We start from the raw sequence: 26,146 nt of genomic DNA on the forward strand, positions 1-26,146 counted from the left end.
TAGTCAGAGGCTTCATTGGATGGCGTCTCACGCCATTTAGCATTGGAAGGCGATGTGAAGCAGAACTTGAATTTTTTAGTGAAGCCATCAACTTCAAGATCATCTTCAGAGCACATCAACGTGAGGCTCTTCCAAGCTTGGCGACATGCTTCAGGAGGAACAAAAGCATTCTTGGTTGACAAGTTACGAATGCGATTGATGCCAGTTAGAAGAATTAGCGTTAGACATTGACAGGTGGATTTTTTTTTCTATTGTAAGGGATTAGCGTTAGAAATATCCAAAGTGTAAGAAGAATTGTAGTGAAACCGAGCAAAAATCACTACTAAAACATCACAAATTCTCGAGCCATCAATGTCTAGAAAAAATCGTCAAAAAGTCTCGTCATGTTTGGAATCCTTTCATCGTGTCTATCAAATCTCGCTGCGTAAACAAGATAACTTGACACTAGACTGCATTTCATCAATTGATGGTTGTTCATCGAGTGTCAAGTTCGTCTCGTTCATGTACGTTGATACCCCTACTACAGTGATAGTAGATTTTTATTTTGTTCATCGATTTTTATCAACACATTGTGATTCATAAAAAGCAATACTAACATGAATGTTTCCCTTGTCAAGGAATAGAAGCTGATTATGTATCATCTACTCCCCCGTCCACAAATAAGTGTGTGATAAACATAGGAGATTCACAGTGACAGTCCATCTTCTTAACAAAGGATGCAATGGTGTCAAAAGCTTATCGCTATATACTTTTGGATGACCCAGCTATTTCTTTTTGCGGGTGATGACCCAACTATTTAAGCCGGACGACTAGCTTATCACGTGGCGAGGTGGGACTAACACAGATGTGAAAATCTTAAGCTGAGCATTTTTTTGGGTGTGTTTTGACAGCCTAGCCGGCTCAAGACGGACAAGATGATCGGCGTGCATGCATGACCCTGCATATGTAATAGATATTCTGGAAATAGGGTATATAGTTACAAATGATAAATTTTAAGGCCGGCTCGGTCACTGTCTGCGGGCGCGTGCCCAAATTTGCAACCTGTCGGCTGTAGATGCTCTTAGAAATACGGATTAGTCATTTCTCGTTTAATAGATGGCAAAATAGGGAAGCGAATTTGGTGTCCCAAAGCATTCGACTGCTCAAGTGACGGGAAAAAAAGCATTCACCCGCGGAGAGACAAGATTGAGTCATCCTGCCCAGTCGTCCATCACTCAGAGATCTCCAGCTTCTGGCTATCGGTCGACACGACACGATGACCGCGTGCGTGCGCCGGGCGGGGCCACGAAAAGCGGAACGAACGCGCACGGGCGGTGGACTCGCACGGGCGTCGCCGTCCACTTGCTGCCCCCCGCCCCGCTCACCGTCGCTATCTCCCTATCCGTCCGTCCACCCACCGGTGCCACAGGCTGGGGCCGGGCGGTGCCGCCGCTCCTCCGTCTCCACGCGTTCGCTGCCGTACGTGCGTCTGCGTCGGTGGCGGCCGGGTTCGCCGCGATGCCGCTACCGGCGCTACGACCAGCCACCGGCCGATCCCAGTGGCAGTGATCCTTTTCTCGTGCCGTTCGACATTGCGTCGCCGCGCGTTGGCGTGTGGGCATCGCGCCCAGCACTCGAAATCTAGCTCGTCCTATTCCCACCTAGTAGTACAAATTATTATTAGTGGACTATAAATGTAGGCACGTCCTTCATGAGAAACGGGGGAGATGAAGAGAATAAGTGCGTCACTGTCACTTGATTACTTCTCGCGTACACTCAATTGGATTCCTTGGCCGATCGGAAGCTTCAGAAATGGGTTCCCGAAAGAGAAACAAAAAACTCGGAAGGAAGCTGTAGGTCTACAGGTTTAGTCCATGTTTGGTTCATAAGTTTTAGGACCTTTTTTAGTTTGAACTAAAAAGTCACTAATCCCTAAAAAGTCCCTATCTATTTGGTTTTTGAAACTAAAATGTCATGTTACAACTAGAAGTCCTAAAAAGACTCTCGCTCAGGGTTTTCTTTCATAAATCTCAAATGCCCACCTTAAATCTCTATAAGAGCCTCTTATTTGGTTTAGATGAGACTAAAGAGACTTTTTTTAAATCCTACATTAATAAGTTTCTGTAAACAAACACCCTCTTAGCTAGCTCCCTTGCCACCAAGAAAAATTGGAGTTGGCGCATGGCATCCATGTCGTCGTATCCTTTTCTTAATGGCCGATCTACTGCAGCACGAGCTCAAACAAAAGCGATTATCTGCCTCCGATAAGATATACGGAACGGCGCTGCTTTCCGATAAAACAATGCGATCTCGTGCATGCCCGGCGGCACGAAATCAATCATGGTCCACCGGCTCCTGCTCCGCCCACTCAGGCTAGTCATAGTGGGAATAACTTAGATAGTAACATAGCGCATTTCAAGATTTTTTTGCTTATGTGGCATATAGTTAATGAGAAGAGAGGTGTTTAGAGTAACATAATATGTTACTGTAACATAGCGCTTCCCGAGAAAGGATAAGTTTATAGGCTAATAAATGAATGACACTACTATTATGTTACTACCTCTCTCTTAGTTTAGAGGGCGTGCGCGTACCTCTGGTCGTCAATTTGACCAACCTAAACTTTAGATGTTCTATTTTCAAACGATATAATTTTTATGTTATATAGTTTATATTAAGGTGATAAAATTGATAATCTAGGTATACGCGTAGGACTTGTAAACTGAAGAGGAGGTAGTACTCTTGGTTCAGGGACTTTTTAATCCCAGAAACTAGAAAAAATCCCTAAAAAATCACTACAAACCAAACAGGAGGGACTTTTTCGACACACCATGAAAAAGTCCTAGAACTTCTAAACCAAACACCACCTTAAACTACTGTCATATGCATGACACTAGTATAAGTTACTTCCCGACCAGCCTCGTGAGCTGTCCAAGCTGCAGGCTAACCACGCCACGCATCCATGAAGGATGGCAACAAAATCGAGCGAGATATCCGATCCACAAACGTATGGGTGAGGGAAGTGGAATGGTCGAGTCGACCAGACATGCACGCTCCGGCACTTCAGCCTTCAACCTTTCACTTCCATCCATCCACCAATTAATTCTTTTTTTAATCAATTCTTCGAGGATATCTTGTTTCCGGAGAGCCCGGCAAATTCAACGACGTGGGCGGTGGGAAGCCTCTGGACCTTTTCTTTGTCGGCGGGGTTAACCGGAGCAAATGAATCAGATTAGATTAGCGACGGCTAACAGCGCTGCTTAATTAATTATAATTAGGAGGCGTCAACCAAAAAGCTCAGCCATGAGTGGGAGTGGCCCATCATCATTTGCACAGCGACCTAGCCAAGCCATCTCGTCTGACCATGACCTGCGGCGCCTATCTTTTCTTTGCACAGCACAAGTCTCAGAGCGTGGGACGGCATTCTTTTCCTTTCCCCCAGAAAATGAATGAAGCCATACCTCAAGAAAACCACAGACTAGATTATCGCGAGCCAAGTTGGACTTCTTATCTGACCACGCAACGATCCGAGCGAGACGCCGGGCTGGGTGAGGCAAGGAGAGGATACACAGTCCAAAGAATCACATGTCACTCAAGAAAATTCAGATACTCCTGCTTATGCCTAAGACAATATATGTGGCTGCAGTCGCACAAGCCGTTACAAACTGGTTGCTTGCAGAATTTTAGAAGGTGCGGTGCGGTGCGTCGTGGCCGCACCGCACGCCACCGGATAGAGCTGGTTGGTTCTCAGATGTTCCTTCCCGAATCGGGATGCGTTTCATTTCAGCTCTGGAAGGTGAGAGAAACATTGCTGAAACAGGAGATGCATGCATGGTTCCTACGTAGCCCAGCTGGCCGTGTCCGGAGTGGTCGTAGTCAATAACCTCTGCCTGTCCGTTTGGGCCACTCCGTGGTCGTAGTCCATCTAACAACCAATCACAAACCTCTCTTCCCCTGATTTTCAGGAAGGTGGGCCGTCCCGCTCACTTGTTGACCAATAAAAACTAACCCATCTGTAAAAGCCTGTAAACTGTTTGTACGTGTAGCATTGCCGCTGCCTGTCACTGCTACCCCTGTCCTGCTGTGTAGTATAGTATGTGACTCTGCATCTCGAGAGGGTAAAGACAAGTGTGACTCTGAAGTAAACAAACGTACCAGTACACAGTATAGCCAGTACTACATCTGTAAACATATACTACGTTTGCAGTGTACCCTCTCAAGTCAATCGCCTGGTTAGCACTAGCCCTCAGACCTCAGTTATCATGAATGTGTGACACAATGCAAGAGTGTACAGAACACCACTGGCCGGCTCTGTCATTAATTCATCTCTCTCTGGCAGACCAAGCAAAGCTTCTTAATAACCAGGAACAAAGAAAAAAGGAATAGTTCTCACAGAAACCAATTCTTTCCGGATTAACTTGTACGCACCTTTATCACTTTTGAAGTCGAAGTATCCCTGTCATGACTACTTCCTACCGTTGAAGTTTTTCCTGCCCTGGAATCAGATAAACTAATGAATGTCGTTCCACGGGGATAAACTGTTGAAAGAACAACCGAAGGCCCAGCAAAAGGGAAGGAATAGTGTACCTGAAGATGCAGTGACCAGTAGAGCCACCAAAAGGGGTTGCGGGAGGACTGTCTTGAGTTTAGGCGTCGAGATTTTTCAGCTGCCGTGCTATGAGTTACGGCAACGCCGACCCTCAAACGAATACAATATTTGTCCACAGATTGGTCTGGACTTGTCGGTGAACCTGGCTACGGGAGCCGGTCATTCAACCCTGTCCTAATTCCTAGTCAGAACAGTCATCCCCTCTCAAGCCGTGTACTCCATCACGCCCCTTATTGTCCCGCAAGGAACGCTGCACAATCTAAACAAGATTGAGAGGGCCTTCCTTTGATCGGGATCGGACAAGACAGCTAGTGCAAAGTGCAAAGTCAACTGGGGGGGGGGGGGGGTTGGTCTGTTGTCCTAGTGCATACGGAGGCCTAGGAGTTTTCAACACCGACAAGTTTGCCCGCACCTTGCGATTGAGATGGCTTTGGTATGAATGGAAAGAGCCGAGCAAATTGTGGGTGGGTTTGGGAAACCCATGCACCGTGGAGGACCATGATTTTTTCTATGCCTCCACGACGATCATCTTGGGCAATGGTGCAAAAACAACTTTTTGGGACTCCCCTTGGTTGCTTGGTCGGAAGCCCAAGGATATTGCCCCACTAATTTTGAGGTCAAGAGGAGAAAAAAATCTGGAAAGTGCGTGAGGCTCTGACTGGGAATGATTGGATGCTAAAGATCAAGTGAGACACCGTCATCACCGGAAACCACGTTCGTGAATTCACACTTTTGATGCTTGTTCATGATTTTCATCTTGACGAGTTTACCGAAGATATGGTGAAACAAACAGAATAGCTTTTTGATCGGATGTCTCGTCTAGGGTTTCCCAGGGCGGGCGACTCGGGGGCAACCCCCACGCTGCCGCCACCGCCGGCCTCCGCGCCGGCCGTGTGCGACAATACCTCTGGTCCCCTGCAGGCGCAGGCGGCTGGACGCGCTGCGGCCTCGTCCGCACAGCGATCGCTCGTTGATCTCGTCGTCCCCCAAGTGGACTCGGCCATCAGGTCTCCGGAGACTACACGTCCGGAAAGCTTAAGGTTTCCTGATCCCTCATGCAAGGAATGGCTCGGCCTCCTCTCTTTAAATCTAAAGGAGGGGAAGACGCTGGAAATCAAACACGGAGAACCACCAGATCGGCCGCTGCTAGCTGCTTCGCTGCCGCCGCCACTGGACGCGCTGTTGTCGGCGCCGCCGTCAGTATTGGAGAAGATGGTGGGCTCAAGCGCACCGGGAAACGGATCTAAGCCGATGCCTACGGAGTACCTAGCAGTCGGTGGGGGCGATCATGGGGTTCCCTCTGTGGATGCTACCCGCCCGAAGCCCTCTGCTAGGGATGTTGTGGATACCTCGGCCGCTACTCCTAGTGCGCAGGATCTGGCCATCGGGCCTCAGCGAAGTATTCAGGTGGCGCTAGCTACTTCTGAGATCTCAGGTACTCCAAAGAAACGCAAAACCACGACGACGCTGGAGGGGCAGCCGTCGCACTTTCCAGGAGGGGTCCATGACCAGGATATGTCGGAGGAGGATGCTGAATTGGAGGCAGTCGGCCTAGGGGCCGCCGACGAACTGACGGGGCCGGCGGTGCCCCGTCAGGAGCAATGAATATCCTAAGCTGGAACTGCCGAGGAGGGGGGAGTCCTCGGACAGTTCGTGATCTTGTGAGTCTCGTGCAGACTCACTCCCCTAGTATCGTTTTTCTATGTGAAATGAGGCAATCCAAGAATAAAATGAGTAAGTACCGTGATCGGTTAGGGCTCAAGGGTTTTGATGGTTTTGATAGTGTCGGTCTCAGCGGAGGTCTCACGTTGTTTTGGCATGAGTCTGTGCAGTTGGTTGTAAAGAATATGAATGAAAGATATATTGATGCGTGCGTGACGAGTAAGGAGGGTGAGGCGCCTTGGAGGCTCACTTGTGTCTATGGAGAACCGCGGACTGAGGATCGACATAACATGTGGTCCATCCTTCGGAACCTCCACCAACAAGCTGACATGCCTTGGGTGGTGATCGGCGACTTTAATGAGGCTATGTGGAGCTTCGAACATTTCTCGGCAACTCTCGATCGGCAGGTCAGATGATTGATTTCCGTGATGTGTTAGAGGTCTGTGGATTGGGTGACCTTGGTTTTGAAGGACTGCCATATACATATGATAACAAGCGGAGTGGTCGGGCTAATGTCAAAGTCCGCCTCGACAGGGCGGTCACCAACAATTCATGGCGGGACAGTTTTGAGCACGCGAAGGTGGACCATCTAGTCGCCCCAAGCTCAGACCACCTTCCCATGTTGCTTCGGTGTGCAATGGAGGATCGGGGAAGAGATGTGGGCAGAAGATGTCGCCAATATGAGGTCATGTGGGAGAGGGATCCCACGCTTCCGGAGGTAATCCTGAATGCTTGGAAAGATTTGGGAGCTATGCTTAATCTTGGTGAGTTTTCTGTTGGTCTCGGCACTGTTATGAAACAATTGCAAAGTTGGAGCGGGAAGAAGTTTGGTAATCTTCTGAAAGATATTAACAAATCCCGGTCCCGCTTGGAGGAACTCATGTCTATGAATGCACATAGAAGGGAGATACGCCAGGAGATAGACCGGCTTAACGAACTCCTATACCGGGAGGAGATGATGTGGATGCAGCGATCCCGTGTTGCTTGGCTGAAAGAGGGGGATCGGAACACGCAATTTTTTCACAGGAAAGCGGTGTGGCGCGCAAGGAAGAATCGTATCAAGGCATTGGCGGATATCAACGGAGTGGTGCATACGGATCACTCAGCGATGGCGACCTTGGTCACAAACTACTTCGCGGAGCTGTTCATGGCGGATATATCATTATGCCAGGCCCCTGTGCTCAATCTAATAAATCCTCGTGTTACTGACCACATGAATGATGGTTTGTGTGCAGAATTTTCTAACAAGGAAATTGCAGATGCACTATTCAGATCGGGCCGCTGAAGGCGCCGGGACCAGATGGGTTCCCCGCAAGGTTTTTCCAACGCAATTGGGCGGTTATGAGGGACCAGGTGATTGCAGGCGTGAATGAATTCTTTCGGACTGGAGTAATGCTGGAGGGGGTGAATGATACCACCATTGTTCTCATCCCAAAGGTGGACAAACCGGAAAGGATGACTGATTTTCGTCCCATTAGCCTCTGCAATGTCATATATAAGGTGGTTTCGAAGTGCTTGGTAAACCGGCTACGTCCTCTACTAGATGAGATTATCTCGCCTGAGAAGAGTGCATTTGTGCCTGGTCGGATGATTACAGACAATGCTCTTATAGCATTCGAGTGCTTCCACTCTATTCAGCAGGAGAAGGACCCGGAGCGGAGTTTTTGCGCCTATAAATTGGATCTGTCTAAATCTTATGATAGGGTTGATTGGATCTTCTTGGAGCGAATGATGCAAAAGATGGGTTTTGCTCGCCGGTGGGTGGACTGGATTATGGCTTGTGTCACCTCGGTGAGATATACAGTGAAATTTAATGGAACCCTCTTGGATTCGTTTGCACCGTCGCGTGGGCTTCAGCAAGGTGACCCGCTCTCCCCGTTTTTTTTCTCTTAATCGCTGACAGTCTCTCTGCTTTGTTGAAAGATGGTGAAGCAAGGGGAGATTTCACACCTCTGAAAGTATGCCGTCGAGCGCCGGGCATATCTCACCTCCTCTTTGCGGATGACACACTATTGTTTTTCAAAGCGGAGGAGGAGCAAGCGAGAAGGGTCCAACACATTCTGCATACTTATGAGAGGGCCACGGGGCAGAGTGTTAACCCGGCCAAGTGCAGTATTATGTTCGGTCCCTCTTGCCCCGAGGTCGAGCAAGAAAGGATCCGTGCGGTCCTGCAGGTGGTCACGGACATCTTTGAGGACAAGTACCTCGGCCTCCCCACGCCGGAGGGAAGGATGGGACGAGGCAAGTTTCAAAATCTACAGTCCAGGTTATTGAAGCGCATCATAGCATGGGGAGAAACTCTATCCCTTGCTGGCAAGGAAACGATGATAAAAGCGATTGCACAGGCCATTCCCACATACATTATGGGGGTGTTCAAGCTCCCCATGTCTGTTTGTGATGATCTGAACCGAATGGTCCGGAACTTTTGGTGGGGATCCGCGAAGGGGAAGAGGAAGACTCACTGGTTGGCGTGGCCCAAGATTTTAGAGCAGAAATCCAAGGGCGGGCTGGGCTTTAGAGATTTTCGCACCTTCAACCAAGCCCTCCTCACGAGGCAGGCTTGGCGACTCCTAACGAAACCGGACAGTTTATGTGCGCAGGTGTTGAAAGCTCGGTACTATCATGATGGCAGATTGGAGGATACGGTGTTCACCGGAAATGCGTCCCCAACATGGCAGACCATTCAACATGGTCTGGAGCTCCTAAAGAAGGGTACCATATGGCGTGTGGGAGATGGTAGCCAAATTCGCATCTGGCAGGACAGGTGGATACCCCGGCCACCGTCTTGCCAGCCGATCACCCAACAGGGGACATGCCGTCTCCGGAGAGTGGCGGACCTCATCGCTGAGGACGGTTCCTGGCGCATGGATCTTCTGTGGAGATACTTCCTTCCGACGGACGTACATGCCATCACCACCACCCGCACGACGGCCCGGGAGACTGAAGATGTCATTGCCTGGGCTCCGGAGAAGAACGGCATCTTTACCGTTCGATCCGCCTACCGGTTCGCCATGGACGAGCGCGAGCGCCCATCGGCGACCGCCATGAGCAGGGCACCGGATGGTCGTCGCGCCATCTGGAAGACCATATGGGGGTGCCCTGCTCCCCCGAAGGTACGTGTGTTTGCGTGGAGAATTGTTACCAACTCCCTTGCCACTTGGGCCAACAAGTGCTCTAGACGACTTGAGGTGACTGATATTTGTCCCCTATGTGGTATGGAACGAGAGGATTGCTTCCATGCTCTGTGTAGGTGCACCTTGGCGAAGGAGTTGTGGCATGCCATGGCTAGGGACTGGAATATCCCAAGAGTGGAGGAGGTGGTGAACACGGGGCTGGAGTGGCTCTTCTCACTCCTGGAGCCGCTTGATGAGGACACACGCATGATTGTCCGGATGACGTTGTGGCGTGTATGGCACGTCCGCAACGAGATCACCCACGAGAAGAAGCCTCCACCAACCGAAGCATCTAGGCGATTCCTCCAGGGCTACATCAACTCCTTGCTGTGCATCAAGAAACACCCTAAAGCTGACATGGAGAAGGGGGAGATGGTCGTCCTAGGGCCTCAGCAGCGATCTGCTGCTCGTGCAGCTCCGAAGGAGGACAGGAGATGGATACCACCTGGGAGGGCAAGCACCAAACTGAACACCGACGGGAGCTATGTCCCGGCGACAGGCGCAGCAGGTGGAGGGATGATCCTCCGTGATGTTCTTGGGCAGATCATCTTCACGGCATGCAGGGAGTTCTGAGCATGTGATAACGCCCTTGCAGCTGAACTTGAGGCGTGTAAGGAGGGGCTGGACTTGGCGCTACACAGGACCGACCGGCCGATCGTCGTCGAGATGGACTCTTTGGAGGCGGTGGCCATGTGCACGGCCGCTTCGATTGATCGCTCTGTCCATCGCAACCTCGTGCAGGATATCAAAAGACTGGCGACGACAGAGGGACGGAAGGTCCTTTTTTTCCATTGTAGTCGTTCTTAGAATAAAGTGAGTCATGAACTTGCATCTTATGGTCGTCGCACCCCCCGTACTGCTGTATGGTTCCATTCAGGAACGGATGTCGTTGTAAACTTGGTGATGGCTGAATTGCCACCTTGAATAATGAGAATTTCTATTTCCCGCAAAAAAAGAGTTTACTGAAGATGACATTGTTTGGAAGCACTCCTTGGACGGGATATACTCCGCGGCACTGCCTACAAGGCACAGTTCCTCGGTTTGCTCTTTCCCCCATGGATTTCATGGTTTGGAAGGTTTGGACGTCCCCAAAGGTTAAGTTCTTCGCATGGCTAGCCTTGCAAGGCCGGATTTGGACCATCGGTCGCTTGGAGTGCCGAGGTTGGACAAATTGTGGCCTATGCCCTCTTTGCAAAAGAGAACAAGAAAAAGGCAGCCCCCTCTTCGTCAAATGTTGTTTCACCAGGAGGCTTTAGAACATGGTCATCGCAAAATATGGGCTCGTGCACATGAACACCACCGTTTGGCATCTTCATGAGTTGCTCTTCGATTGGTGGGATAGAAGAACCGACATGACAAATCCCAACAAGAGAGCTATGGCTTCCCTCACCACAAGAGCGCGCCGCCCCCGATCCTCCTTAAAATAGTTACCGATGAGGCTAGCCTTTGGGTTATTGGCGGTGCTAAGAAACTAGGGAAAATTGTATTAAGCGAGTAATTGCCATGCCGTGTGGGGTGGGGTCCTGTAACCGACTTAAACTCTATTATCCTCTTTATTTAATAGATGAGGCAAATCTTTTGCCTCCTTTTCAAAAAAAATGATTAGTTAACTAATTCATACTAGTAGCCTTCCACCAAATCTTTTAGTTTACACCACCACAATTAGTAGCCTGCCGCAAAACAAATACGCTAGAAGCACTTGAAGAAAAAAAATAAAAGAAATAAATTAGTGGGGGTTCGGCCAAACTTCTAGCAGCTTTCAGCCAAACATATAACATGCTAAACAGTCTAGCCTTCCTTCCATCAAATGCATGCTAATGCGCCTGGCGTCAAATATATGCATCAAATACATATTAATCATTCTTCTTCCGTCAAACAACAAAAGCCTCCACCAAATCCTGGACGGACAAAGTGGACAGGGATATGTGGGGGTTTTGATTGGTCAGACGGATATCCGAATTCTCATAAAGCTCTCTTGATTTGCATTCAGTTTACAAAAAGAGGACACGCAGATATGTCCTCGGATAAATACGGGTCCGCATTGAATGACAAAGTGTGTCATGAGAGCTCGGTTGAGCGGGCTGTTTGAGAGTCCGTGTTGAAGATGCCCTTAGTGATCTTATCCCCTTCGAGGCAGGATCTAGCCGACATACCGGTGATGAGCGGGTGAGGCATCTGCATGCATTGTCTTTATTTTATATTCAGAAGCCATGAGTTATAAGAGTACCTATAATCAAACTTGTCTAATTTGACTCCCTATACATCTGAGGATGTGTCTGGTGTCTGGTCCTCCCTCAATTGTCCGCCTTCACAATTGTCCTCCTTATATGCAAATCCTCATACCCATACAATCTCATGCAACATATGTTCAAAATATGCCTAGGCAATAATGTTGTATTATTTATTTCCATGTTTATATTAAGAGTTTAAATTCTATGCTATAAATGTTATGATCCTAAAATATGCGATTCAATGGAAAGTTCATTAGCACATGTGGAAGGACCAGATTCCTAATCTTGCTCCAGGATTAGCTTAAGTGTTGTTTGTGATCATGCTTTCCGGATCTTGAGATATTGTTAAGTGTAACGATAGTCCCAAAACAACATTGAAAATATGACGTTAGAACAATTCTAATGATCATATTTAAATGACCCAACTTCTTTGTTACACTTTGAGATGCTATCGCCACAAGTCTATTTATATAACACAGAGAGTTAACATACACTACTAGGGAAAAGCCTAGCAGCAGCGCGGGTTTTAGCCCTATCAGTAGCGCGGGGCGATGCACTACTGATAAGGCGCTACAGCTAACGTATAGCAGTAGCGTGCCTCCGCCCACGCTACTGCTAAATCGACTTAGTAGTAGCGACTTCCTGGAGGAGCGCTACTGGTAATTACTAGTAGCGCTTCTCCCAGCCCGCGCTACTACTATTATTCCGTATTTTATTTCTTTTTTATTTCATGTTGTATTCATACACCTCTATACAAGTTTTCATACAAGAGCAATTTAGAGATTGTTTTTACATCATAATGAGTTATTACATCATTGGGTGAAAGAACCGTGGACTAGTTTCAAGTGGATGGACATCCACTTGAAACTAATCCACGGTTCTTTCACGCAATGATATAATAAATATCATTATCATATCATTAACAACTTATCATCATAATACATCATTTTCATATAACAACTCCTCATGATCATCGTTTTGATCGATGAGACATCACATAGCAAGTTGGTCACTAGTCATAATCACAACTACTCCTCATCATCAACTCTAACACATTGTACCACATAATAAACCTATTGTACCTCATAGGACCTACCACATTCTTTTAGGACCTACTATATTCTCTAAGGTAAAATAGCAAAAAACAAGATAGCCCCTGGCTCTCCATTATGGAGAATGCAGATTATCATGTCTCCAATTCTTGCCTTTCGCTTAATATTGCTTCTAAGAACCTCCTTACGAATGTCCAAACATTTTTTCCACTCTTTGATTAGCATGTGTTCACCGGTTTCAGAAATCCGATATGCACAGGTGAGATCCGTGGGATGACCTGGCTATAGGTTCAGAACTTCAAGGCGACCATTGTAATACATCAGATGAGGCACACAATCCATCGGGATTCTCTGTTGAAAAACATAGTAATAACTTCGTAGTTAGCAATGATGTACTAGTTTTAGAAGTATGCAAAAGATGAACGGATGTCGTAATAGTAAAAAATCTTACCAGGGTATCTCCATAGAAGTTATCGTGGTTCAACACGTGCACTAGTGGCACGTATTCACCATAATTTGGAGGAGTTCGATAATAGGTATTGTAATTATCAAAGAAAGTACAAAATGCGATCAGATGATTTTTCTCCTTATAAGTTAATTCAGAGCCATCAGTGTAGTGGGTTTTGTCTACCATCTTCTGCACATTCTTTGAAGATTCAAAATAAGCTGTCAACTATTTTGAAATAAACAATATAAATTAGTTAATAACTATGTTTGAGAAACTCACATTGCGGTAGAATCGGAAGCGTATCAACAAGGACCCAAATGTCCATATTGTTTTGCTTGATGTCAGGATCACCAAGATCCATGGTGACAATCATACCCTCATAAAAACCATACATTTTGCAAAGTGCTTCCCAATTTTGGCAACCAAAATGGGTTACGCTCTGAGAATTGTACAGATTTACTTCAAAATCGATATCATGATGGGTCCTTAGGTGTATTTTCTTTGTTTGAAAATTTTCATGGTCTTCAAAACCCATCATCTCCAAGACATAGCGTCTTGCATGGCATGGGATAAGCTAGTCGAATTGTAAAAGATGAAAATTAGACGTTGAAATAGTTGAAATCATGCTTAATTATGAAAAAAACACTTGTCATTGTTGCGTACCGTTTCAACATCGAAGGTCTCCTCGAGCTTAATGTTGAAGCGCCGATCTTCGTCCAGCTCAACGAACATGTCGCACATACCTCGATCGTCGTGGCACCAGCTGCACTCCCCCGGGAGACTGTCGTCGTCCGAGTACGACATTTCCTACGTTCATAATTCAAAGATTAAACTTGTACAATTAAATATATGTACTAGAAAACCTAAATTAGATCATTATTTTTCGAGAAAATTCAGACCACTCGATATTTCCTACATATTCTAGCACAAGTCATGCCAGAATTCACGGAAAAATCCGGCATGACTTTTGCTAAAAAAGGACAAATCGAGCGCCTGAAATTTGCCGGAACGGAAATTAATCAACACTCCGGCAAAACATAGGCCACTCGGAGGTGTAAACTGAACATGAACGGCCACTTGAGCAACAACATATCCTATTTGAGCAAATATGACATGTTTAACTAGTTTTATTAATTCAACTAGTTCTTACTAAATATAAACTTACTATAAATAGAAAAAAACTAGTTCTTTCTAAAAGTAAAGTAGTTCAACTAGTTACATTAATTATCTTACTAAAAATACGTTAGTTCTATTAATTGAACTAGTTCAACTAGTTTATTAATTTACTTACTAAACTAGTTCAACTACAACTAAAGTAGTTCAACTAGTTTATTAATTTACTTACTAAAAATAAAATAGTTGCTTTAACTAAAAAATAAACTAGTTCTATTAATTTTCGTACCAAAAATAAAATAGTTGTATTAACTCAACTAGTTCAATTAAGCACTTACTATGAATAAAAATAAACTAGTTTTTACTAAAAATAAACTAGTTCAACTAGTTATATTAATTTTCTTACTAATTCTATTAAACACTTACTAAAATTTAACCCTAACTAATTTGATGAACTCTAAAATTTAATCCTAACTAATTCGATGAACTCTAAAACTAATTCTACTTAACAACTACTGTCGTAATTAGCATCTAATTTGATGAACCCTAACTAATTAGATGAACTCTGAAATTTAACCCTAAGAACCCTAGCTAGGCAGAGGTAGGGGAGGAGGAGGAGGAGGAGGGCGTGCTCACCTCTGGCGCCGGCGGAGTTAGGGAGAGGGGCACGTGGCGTCGAGGTTGGGGATGGGGTCGGGGCGGCGGGCGCACGGCGGAGAGCGGCGATGTAGGGGGGGGGGGGTGTCTAGGTCGGGGTGGCGTCGAGGTCGCGGTCGAGAGCGGGGGTGGCGTCGAAGGTGTGCGGAGAGCAACGGGTCGCGCGCGGCGGCCGACGACGATGTAGGGCGGCGACAGCGAAGGAGTACGGATTTGGGGGAAGTGGCCGTGGGGAAGAACGAAGCTAATTAAGTTAAAAGTAGCAGTAGCGCGTTCCAGGAAGTGCGCTGCTGCTACCGTAGCTATAGCGCGTTTCCTAACAAGCGCTATTGCTATTCCTTCTCTTTTTTATTTGCTTTCCATTTAATTTTATTTTCATTAGCAGTAGCGCCTTTGTCCGTAAACACGCTGCTACAAAACAAGTAGCGGTAGCGCGGTTCCACGTAGATCGCTACTACTATGTGTAGCCTATCGGCTAAGCCGTGGAAATTTTAGTAGTAGCGCTTTTGTACTCAGGCGCGCTACTGCTATAACTGTATCTGCAGCGCGGTTTTAAATACCGCGTTGCTACTAATTACCACTAGCGTGCGTTTTTATCCCGCGCTACTGCTAATGTTCTGTGTATAGGGTTTTCCCTAGTAGTGATATGCCCGCCCGGAACCTCCCTGGAGCCCGGCGCCCGAGCCAGGCGGGCTCGTCCCGCATCACACGCCGCCGCCCGGTCTGCGTCGCCACCTCGCCGACCTCGCCGGAGTCCGCGGCCGCCACCTCCGCTAGGTCGCCGCCTCCCCATGGCCTCCCTCTCCTCATCTCTCCCTCTCGCTGACCCACTCTCTCCTCTGCTGCCATGAACAGCAGCAACCGCCGCCCGGAGCTCCCGCCGCCGTCTTCGACCCCGGCGTGCGCCCCGATCCCGCCGGCCCCAGATCTGGCGAGCCGCCGGCCGGATCCGCCCATTCCCGCTGCCCCGGCCGCCTTCTGGCCTCCCAATCTTCGTCGCCCGTCGCGCTCCGGCGCGTCGCCCCTCTTCTGCCGCTCCCATCAGGGAGGACGATAGGCTCCGTGCCCGCCCGCATTGGCGCTCGCATGGGCCACCACCTCGCGGGCCTTGCCAAGGCCCAGCGCGCCCAGCCTGTCAAGCCGGCCCGGTCCACCTTCCCTTGGCCCAGCTGACCTCCTCCGCTACCTGGGCCTCAGCCCGCAAGGTGAGCTCCGCCCCCACTGCTATCCATCGCTCTGGGCGTATGTTAGTTGCCGTCGCTCACTCTGTTTGGCCCTGAAAACGACTAAGTCCCTGGCGTTTTCAACATCATTCATGCATTTCGTGTAGGCCATATCTTGGTGCATATATGACCGATTGTGATGATCTTCATATGTATATGTTGCACTCTCTGTGATATATATGATGGTGTGTTTTTCACGTATGTTAGGATTCATATTGATGCCTTAATCATCGTTGCATAAGTGCTAAATGTTATAATCTGCTGGAAGTTGTCATAACTTGCTAATTTGTCTTTTTCATAGCATTTTGCGTGTTTATCTTTTGAGCATCATGTCAACATGTTTTAGGAGAGTATTCATGCCATCTTTACAGTAGTGCAATCCATGTATTTTTATGTGCCCTGTGGTGACTAGCACAAACATGCAAAGTAGGGTACTTGCTATTGTTGATATCAGTGACTTGATGATTTCTGCTAAGTCTGAATCTGCTACTTTATGTTGCCATGTTAACTTGATGCTACAAGTGAATCCATGCATAATCTGGAGATGCTCAGTAAGGATGTTTTGTAGATCTTGTTGTGCTCTATCCATCTGTGCCCTTGTTTGCAATTATGGCCTGCTGTAGCTTATTGTTACCATGCCCTAAAGTTTGCTAAATAATGTTGTTGTCAGTCTGTTAACAGTAAGTTCATTCTTGCCATGTGAATAGCTAGTGTTCTAAGCCTCCTATGACCATGTTCTTGCCATGAGTAGCTGAACAAATATGCCTTCTTGCTGTTTGTTACATTCATATGCCATGAAATGCTTTGTGGTGAGTTGCACAAACTCGCAAACATGCCCACTTGTCGTTGTTCCTGCCATGTTCAGTTTATTTCACTAAGTCTGTGAATCTGTTATCATTCTTGCCATGATGTTTTGAGCATGTTCGAGTGGTATTTAGTAGTAGCTCAGTGTTCATGTTTTGTAGTGCTTGACATGTACATGCTTGCGATGCCCTTTGATGCCATGAGATGTTCCTGTAGCATATACTTTTGTTGTCTCAATGTATGCATCGTGAATCTGTTTTCAGCCTTGCTCTGGTTTTCACTAAGTCTGAGAATCTGTTATGACTTGCTTACTTGTCTTGATGAATGCCATTGACATAGATGTTATATGGAGAATATTAGTAATCAGATTTTGCCATGTATAACCGGTGCTTTAATGCCATGCTTTTGTTTGCCATGGTCTTGCACTGTAGCATGTTTATTTCTTGCCTCCAACATGCCATCGTATAAACTCTGCTCATGCATATGCTCTGTTTTCACACAGTCATAATCTGTGTTATCAAGTTGCTTTTTTCCATTGATCATCTTGGATTAATCTTGATGCCTATGAACCTGAACCTTAATGAGCATGTAACCTGTACTTTGAGTGCATATCAAGTTTGTGTCCATATGTTTCCTGTTGCATGTTGTTTCCTTGATTGCAAAGTGCTTAGTTGCTGTTTTGGGCAGATTGTGTTTGAAACTTGTATTGAGTGTATGTGTTGAACCGTGGCTCCGTTTGGAGCATGGTCTACATGAAACTTGCTTGGTTTTGCATGTAGTTTCATGTTACCTTGTTGCATCCTTGTTTTGGAGTGTTTATGATGTTGTTTTGCTCATATATTCTAGGCCGTAGCTCTGAATTAAACAAACTTTATATGTAACTTGACTAGAAAGACACGTAGATCATCTTGGTGCACTTTAACTTGCTGTTTAACAACTTCAACATTATGGGTTATTCAGATCTGACCAATTTCGAAAATTGCATATGGGGAGTTTCTGGAATTGTTGTATGTTGTTTCCGGCCTCATTTAAACTTGCTTTGATATGTTGTTCTTGTATGCATCATCTCTTGCCATGTGTAGCATCATGTAGCCTTGTCATGCATCTTACTTGGTTGAGCATCATGCCATGTTATGTGTTGTGTGTTTACCGTGTTGTTTGCTTCTTTCCGGTTGTGCTTCTTCTCGATAGTTCCTGTTTCGTTGCGATCGTGAGGATTCGTTCATCTACGCTTGGTTCGTCTACGTAACTTCATCTACTTCTTGGACTCGTTCATCTTCCTAGCGGGATTTCAGGCAAGATGACCATCACCTTGGATCTCACTACTATCTTTGTTATGCTACTTGTCTCGATGCTATCGCTATGTCGCGCTACCTACCACTTGTTTATCAAGCATCCCAAATTGCCATGATAGCCTCTAACCTTTTCACCCTTCCTAGCAAACCATTGTTTGGCTATGTTACCACTTTGTTCGACCCCTCTTATAGCGTTGCTAGTTACAGGTGCAATTGCAGGTTGTTCCATGTTGGGACATGGATATCATGGGATATCACAATATCTCTTATTTAACTAATGCACATATATACTTGGTAATGGGTGGAAGGCTTGGCCTTTTGCCTGGTGTTTTGTTCCACTCATGCCGCCCTAGTTTTCCGTCATACCGGTGTTATGTTCCTTGATTTTGCGTCTCTAACACGATGAGGGTTTATGGCCCCCTCTTGGCAGTTCGCTTTGAATAAAACTCTTCCAGCAAGGCCCACCATTGATTTTAACATTTCCCTAATAACAACTAAAACTTGCATAGCGACTGGCTAGCACCCGAGGATTCTTAATCAACCCCCGGGCCAGTGCTCCTCATGAGTGCTGGTCCAAACTAGAGCACCTTGCGGCGCCCCCTGGGCAACTTGGGTCTCAGCGACTGTAAGCTTAGCTCATCCTCGTGGCCTGAGACGAGATACGCGCGGCTACTATCAGGGTGTCGGCACGTTGGGAGGTCTTGCTGGATTTGTTTTACCATTGTTGAAATGTCTTGTGCACCGGGATTCCGAGTATGATCGGAGGGTCCCGGGATGGAGGATTGTCTCCGTGGATCGTGAGCTTGTCGTGGGCTAAGTTGGGACACCCCTGCAGGGTTTAAACTTTCGAGAGCCATGCCCGCGGTTATGTGGCAGATGGGAATTTGTTAATATCCGGTTGTAGCGAACTTGAAGTAAACTCAATTAATATACACCAACCGCGTGCGTAACCGTGACTGTCGCTTTTCGGGGTAGTTCAAGAGGAGAATATGGTTGGGTTATGTTTGAACGTAAGTAGTTCAGGGTCACTTATTGATCATTACTAGTTTGCGACCGTTTGCGTAGTTTCTCATCTTACTCTTGTACTCATAAGTTAGCCACCATAAAATGCTTAGTCGCTGCTGCAACCTCACCACTTACCCCTTTCCTGCCCTTTAAGCTTTGCTAGTCTTGATACCCATGGTAATGGGATTGCTGAGTCCTCGTGGCTCACAGATTACTACAACAACATTTGCAGGTACAGGTTATGCGATGATCTGACGTGAGAGCGATGTTTGCTTGTTTTGGAGTTCTTCTTCGTCGTCGATCTTGGGTTAGGTTCCTGGTCGGCAGCCTGGGCTAGCAAGGTGGATGTCGTTTGAGTTTCTATTTGTGTTTCAGCCGTAGTCGGATGTTGTTCTCATGTATGAGGTTTGATGTATTCATGCGGCATTTGTATGTCTTGTATGTATCCCCAACTATTATGTAATGGTACGATGTAATGATATCCACCTTGCAAAAGTGTGTCAATATGTGGTTCTATCCTTGGTGGGACCTTCGAGTTCCTTTAGGATAGAGTCGCATATTGGGCGTGACATCAAATGTCATATGTAACACAGTGATTATAACAACACGTTTTAGGTACATCGAAAAGTCAGGCGAAGGACTCAATAGCTCAAGAGTCTGACAAGGGACTCGATAGCCCTAGATTACCTTCAATATCTTGCACCCAGGATCTGTGGTGCATGCCATGTATTTTGCAGCACCGTCAAGGAATCATCGCGTAGATTTGAGGTGCAATCTCAGCCACTGATCGTCCATTGATCCATTGGTCGGTCCAGAATTTGCAGTTGGTGCCGTTGCCAATAGTCTAGGTGGTGGATGCTCGAAAGATGGTGCTAACATCCGCGTCGTGCGGCATGTGCAGGTCGCTCCAAGGCCTAGATAGTCCATGCATTTGAGCCAAAGCCAACACGTTCGAAGGGCGATGCTCACGTGCTGCAAGTCACGGATGCCAAGCCCGCTAAGAGAAAGTGGCCGATAAACTCTCTGCCAGTTAATGAGGCAATGGCCACCATTCGCCTCCTTACTCCCAACCCAAAGGAATCCACGGATGATCCGGTTCACTTTCTTGAGGACGAAATGGTTGAAGGCGATGATGATTCGGAAGTGGGTCGGGATTGTGCAAAGGGCGTGTCAAACAAGGCTAGCCATCTCCTTTGAAGAGCATGGATGCATGCCAAGTAGATAGCTTCTGGTCAATCTTATGGATGATAGGTAGAAGGCTCATGGATGGAGAGAGGCAGACTTGCACCTGGAATTGCATCATCGGGCATTGCATATCAGCCGCAACAGTGGCAGTGTGCTTGTCCGTGCACTAAATGGGTCTTCAGATGAACTTTGGCAAATGCTATGCCCACCCAAAACTCTTCTCGGACCCCGCGCCCCATCCTCCCCATTTTCTCTCCTTCCTTCTTTCTCTCTTGCCTTCGTCGCCGCTCCACCACCCCGTCTGCCACGCCACACCCCTGCTAAAACTCTAAGTCTCCGTCACCTCCAGCGCTCCAGCAGGGCTCCATCCCGCTTCTCCTCCGTCGCCTTTCAACCCTTGTCCTCCGACCGCCCCGCCAGGTACTGTCCAGCAGAGCGAAGCCGCCGAAGACGAAGATCTGTCCGGGGAGCAAAGTCTCACCCTGGACCGCATCGTTGTTGACGATCAAAGGAGCCATCGGGCCTAAAGGCGACGACACAGAGGAACTCTCAATGAAAGCACCAATGTCGGTGTCAAAACCGGCGGATCTCGGGTAGGGGGTCCCGAACTGTGCGTCTAGGCCGGATGGTAACAGGAGGCAGGGAACACGATGTTTTACCCAGGTTCGGGCCCTCTTGATGGAGGTAAAACCCTACGTCCTGCTTGATTAATATTGATGATATGGGTAGTACAAGAGTAGATCTACCACGAGATCAAGGAGGCTAAACCCTAGAAGCTAGCCTATGGTATGATTGTTGTATATGGAGTTGATTGCCTACGGACTACAACCCTCCGGTTTATATAGACACCGGATAGGGTTAGGGTTACATAAAGTCGGTTACAATGGTAGGAGATCTTGAATATCCACATCGCCAAGCTTGCCTTCCACGCCAAGGAAAAGTCCCATCCGGACACGGGATGAAGTCTTCAATCTTGTATCTTCATAGTCCAGGAGTCCGGTTGAAGGTATAGTCCGGCTACCCGAACACCCCCTAATCCAGGACTCCCTCAGTAGCCCCTGAACCAGGCTTCAATGACGACGAGTCTGGCGCGCAAATTGTCTTCGGCATTGCAAGGCGGGTTCCTCCTCCAAGCCCTTCATAGAATATTGTAAACACCAAGAGTAGTGTCCGGCTCTGCAAAATAAGCTTCCACATATTGCCACAGAGAGAATGATATAAACACAAATCAAATCTGCTGACGTATTCCGCAGTGCGTCATCACACTATGGCCAAGTCCTTCACTCGAATCGTTTTTACTTTTCCACCTCAGCATGTTTTGCGAGGCGGTTTCCTTGGCACGTCTTGTCAAAGCAGAGATCGTGTACCCCCTTTACGGGATTCTCATCAATACGGACGTGGGTAACCCAACCGCGCCATTTATCACGGTGCTTGGGAGGCAAGCAAGTTTTACTAGGCTGGTGGGGACGCACAACCGCATCCGCCCATATAAGGGGATAAGGATCCACCTTTTTACCTACGCCTTCTTCCTCCTTTGCCTATCCATCTCCTGTGCACTCGAGCTCCAGCGCCCAATCCCGCACTTCCCACCTCAACCTTCTCCAGCAATGTCCGGAGCGGGAGGCAAGTGGATGGTCTCCTCCGCTACGGAGGGCCAAGTCAAGAAGCTAAGGAAGGCCGGATACTTGTCTAAGGACATCGCGCACCGGCTTCCCGAAAAGGGGCAGCTTCTCCCCACCCCAAGGCCCGATGAGAGGGTAGTATTTCTTCCACACTTCCTCCACGGACTGGGTTTTCCACTCCACCCATTTGTCCAGGGGCTCATGTTCTACTACAGCCTGGATTTCCACGATCTGGCCCCGAACTTCATCCTCAACATCTCGGCGTTTATCGTCGTGTGCGAGGCTTTCCTCCGCGTCCGCCCTCATTTCGGCCTCTGGCTCAAGACCTTCAACGTCAAGCCCAAGGTGGTGCGCGGCAGCCAGGCGGAGTGCGGAGGCGCCATGGCGGGCAAGATGGCCAACGTCCTATGGTTCGAGGGCTCTTTTGTGGAGACCCTAAAGGGGTGGCAATCCGGGTGGTTTTACATCACCGAGCCACGCGATCCGAACTGGATCGCAGCCCTCGAGTTCCGATCTGGACCCCCCACGCGGCTTATGTCCTGGAAAGAGACGGGCCTGTCGTGGGGTGACGAAAAAGAGGTGACCGGATTGCAAACATGCATCCAGTCCCTGGTGAACAAGCCAATCCGGCTTGTTAATGTAATCCAGGTTATGCTCGTCTGCCGGATCCTCCCGTGCCAACAACGGGATTTTAATCTGTGGGAGTTCGACCCGGCGCAGCACCAAACCCTTAGCAGGCTCTTCGACACGACATACGAAGATGCCTGGAAGATGCTATTCAAGGGCGCCGAGGCTCCCGCATCCGCTTCCGAGGACCGCGGATACAGCTCGTAGCGTCACGCTAGCGAGGTAAGCTATCTTTACCTTTTACAGGATGTTAAGCTTTTTTCATAGTTTGACTCTATGCGGGATCTAAACTCCCTTACCTTTGACAGGCTTGGCGAGCGATATCCGGACCGATCAACTGTCCGACTCCGCTGCCCGAAGGCCCAGCCCCAGCTCTACTAGTGAAGCTGCTGGTTCCGGCGCCTTATGTGGTGCCGGAGAAGAAGGCCAAGAAGAAGAAGACCACGGGGACTCAAAAGAGTGCCCGCAATGTGGTGGTGTCGGACTCGTCATCTGACGAGTCCAAGATGCCCTCCTCCCGCGAAAATGGGGAGGAGGAAGAAGAAAGCTCTCCCCCCCAGCGGAGGGAGGAGAGAAGAGGAAGGCCGCCCCAACGGGGGAGGCCGAGGGGTCTAGGAAAAGGAAGACCCCTCCGCCGGACTACGCCCCCAACGCCGAAGAGGGCAAAGAGGAGTGGCCAAACAGGGCCAAGCGTTCGGCGAAATCGTAAGTTCGGATATCAGAATAACTCATGATGTTCCTTTGTTGCACATCTTTCCCTAATGTCGAATGTAATTATGCAGTCCGCTCTGGGCCGAATTCCACGAATCGTTGGGCGGCTCCCTGGACTCATCGGACGTGAACTCAGTTCCGCCCGCTGTCTTCCCCCGCACTGCAGACGACGCCGAAGTGGCGTCGCGACAAGCTCCTGGGCAGGAGGAGGTGGTCCCGGAGGAGCCGCAAGGCAACCTCCCGGACTCCAGGAGTGAAGGGGATAAGGCTCCCCAGGGCTCTCAGCCCGGCTTTGTGCAGGACACCGCGCCGGAATCTTCCACAGTTCTGGACCGCGGTAGGCGAACTCCTTCCAAGAGGAGCAAGCCTTCTGAGCCGGCGGCCTCCGTCCAACCGGAGGTGCCGGACAATCTGCTGGAGGTGCTTGACGATGCCTCCATCGACGAGGGGCACCGTACTATTATGAGTACGGTGATCCAGAAGGTTCAGTCCGCCAAGAGCGGACTGACTGAAGCTTGCGCTAGCCTTCTAACAGGCTTCGAGGTAAGTAAAAATATGTAAAAATATTGCCGCATAGACAGTAGCCCCTGATGCTCTGTTTGGCGTTCGGAAAGAAAAGCCGAATAGAGGATCTATTAAATATCGCAGGAGTCTAACAAAAAAGAGTCAATATGCGTATGCAGGCTTCGCTGCTATCCACCGCCGCACTGACTGCGGAGGTGGGTGTCCTGAAGCAGGACCTCAAGCGGACTGAGCAAGAGCTCGGCCTTGCCAAGCGGTGGCTCGAGGAGGAAGAAGGTAAGAAATACCTTACAGAAAAAGTGCCTATAAAAAGGCTTGATTGCAAAAAAGAGTAACAGGATTGTACTGCTTATTGTAGGGGCCACGACTGAGGTGGCGACCCTTAAGCAGGCGTTGTCTGAGGCCGAAAAGAAAATGGCCGCGGAGCGCACCGAGCGAGACAGACTTGGGGCTCAGGTCGGCGAGGTGCAGCAAGAGCTTCAGACTCTCATGAAAAAACATGAGAGTTTGGAGCTTGAGTCAAAGGCGCAAGCATCCGAGCTCGCGACGGACCTTGAGACTGCCAAGTCTGCCAAGGCCGAAGCCCAAAAGGCCCTCCAAGAGTTGGAGGAGATGAGGAAGATAGCAGCGGGTAAGGCATTCTTCATGCAAAGCAGAAATATAAAAGTAAACTACTTGTTACTTACCCGAATCCGGAGCTTTCCAGGGGCATTCGCAGATCTTCCCCGCAGCGTATCCGCCGCCGCCGCATTCTACCGAGCTGAAGAGGGCAGCTCGACGGAGAAGGTGTTCTGGTCTCAGTATTCTGAGGCCGGACACCCTGTGCCTTTAAGCGACCAGCTAAAACAGCTGGCCGAGCTCCACAAGGCGGCCGAACAGGCCATGAAGGGCTTCATAGTTCGGCTGTGGCCCGGAGAGGCCCTGCCTGGGAGCTATTTCGGGCTGGTGCGGCGGCTGGTGGAGGCCTGTCCGAGGCTCGAGGTCATCAAGCGCTCCGTCTGCATCGAAGGTGCCCGTCGGGCCCTTGCCCGTGCAAAGGTGCACTGGGGTAAGCTGGACGGTGAGAAGCTTGTGAAGGACGGGCCGCCGCCGGGGAAGGAGCATCGCAAGCCCGAGAACTACTACAAGGATGTTCTTGCAGGTGCCCGCCTTGTGGCGGATGAATGTACCAATGATGTGATTTTTGAATGAACTCGCTCGTGTTTATCCTGTGCGCTGAAAACTTGTTCATATGCGCTAAGCAATGCTTAATGAATTTAAAATATTACTTTCTGTGCGGCCGTTTATCAAAAAATTGAGAGATGGCTAGTCGTCGGCTTCTGCCCCCATGCCACTAGTGCTGGGGTGTTCGGGATAAACCTGAGCGCTCTTTTTCCCATAGTTGGGTCCTTCGAGGGAGGCGCTCAGCACAACGAACCAGGCAATCGGACTATAATACTTGAACACTCTCACTTAGCCATAGAACTCTATAATTTTAAATTTCGGCGAAGCCCCTAGTCTGGAAGACCGAGTTCGGGGCGCTATCCACGCCTTGGCCGGACAAAGCCAGCTCCTCGCTCGAAGCGGCATAAGTCTTTAGGGACTCGAAAAACCTCTCGAACAGCGACCGGTCTCTCGCCTCATCATGACAGTCAGTTTTAGCTTTCTCCACTGAGGTGCTTAACCCAGCTGAACCGGGGCACAATCGCAGTGGTTCTCCTAGTGCTACCTTAGCCGATAGAGCGGAACGTAAGGCACCAAAACATAGGAGCCGGGCAAACCCAACTATTGACCCAAATCATGATTCGGAGCTGATGCATATAGTGCTATAAGTTCGGGGTGCCGCACTTGTGAAAGTGTACGGACTTCTCACGCCATTATAAGGGGTACTGAAGTCCCTGGCGTGCTTGCCGTACCATGGTGTACGGGTGCAATCATGTCATTTAATAAACATAAATGTGAAAAGAAGATAATGCAAAAAATAGACAAGAAGCTAAGCATTGTTTATAGAGAGTCTATTTATCAAAGCCGAACGATACAAATAGTGCGGTAAGCAAAAGATATTGGACTATTCAGTATGTCCTGACCAGGGGCAGGCCGCGGAATTGTATTTAAAACAGGTATACCGCTCGTAATAGAGACCACCTGGGAGTTTCATAATGCGGCATGGCTTGTTTGCCTCCCTGGATCTTGCATCGTTTGTGCGGCAGTCGAATTGCCGAACAGGTCGTCCGAAGTATGGAGTCCTGAAA

General features: G+C 48.4%; 2 protein-coding genes across 2 annotated transcripts; both read left to right on the top strand.

The window, feature by feature from the left end:
* The first annotated feature begins 6,659 nt into the window (after window positions 1-6,659).
* On the top strand, window positions 6,660-7,532 carry LOC147992375 (uncharacterized). The gene has a single exon (XM_087539014.1). The coding sequence runs from the start codon at window positions 6,660-6,662 to the stop codon at window positions 7,530-7,532; it is 873 nt and encodes a 290-aa protein (XP_087395140.1).
* Window positions 7,533-7,588: 56 nt separating this feature from the next.
* Window positions 7,589-16,094, top strand: LOC147992376 (uncharacterized). Its single transcript, XM_087539015.1, has 4 exons — window positions 7,589-8,108; window positions 8,171-9,928; window positions 10,016-10,197; window positions 15,777-16,094. The coding sequence occupies exons 1-4, from the start codon at window positions 7,589-7,591 to the stop codon at window positions 16,092-16,094; spliced, it is 2,778 nt and encodes a 925-aa protein (XP_087395141.1).
* Window positions 16,095-26,146: the final 10,052 nt, after the last annotated feature.

This window comes from Triticum urartu, chromosome 1A (assembly GCF_056163025.1).
Source record: "Triticum urartu cultivar PI428250 chromosome 1A, HENAU_Tu73, whole genome shotgun sequence".
NCBI lineage: Eukaryota > Viridiplantae > Streptophyta > Magnoliopsida > Poales > Poaceae > Triticum > Triticum urartu.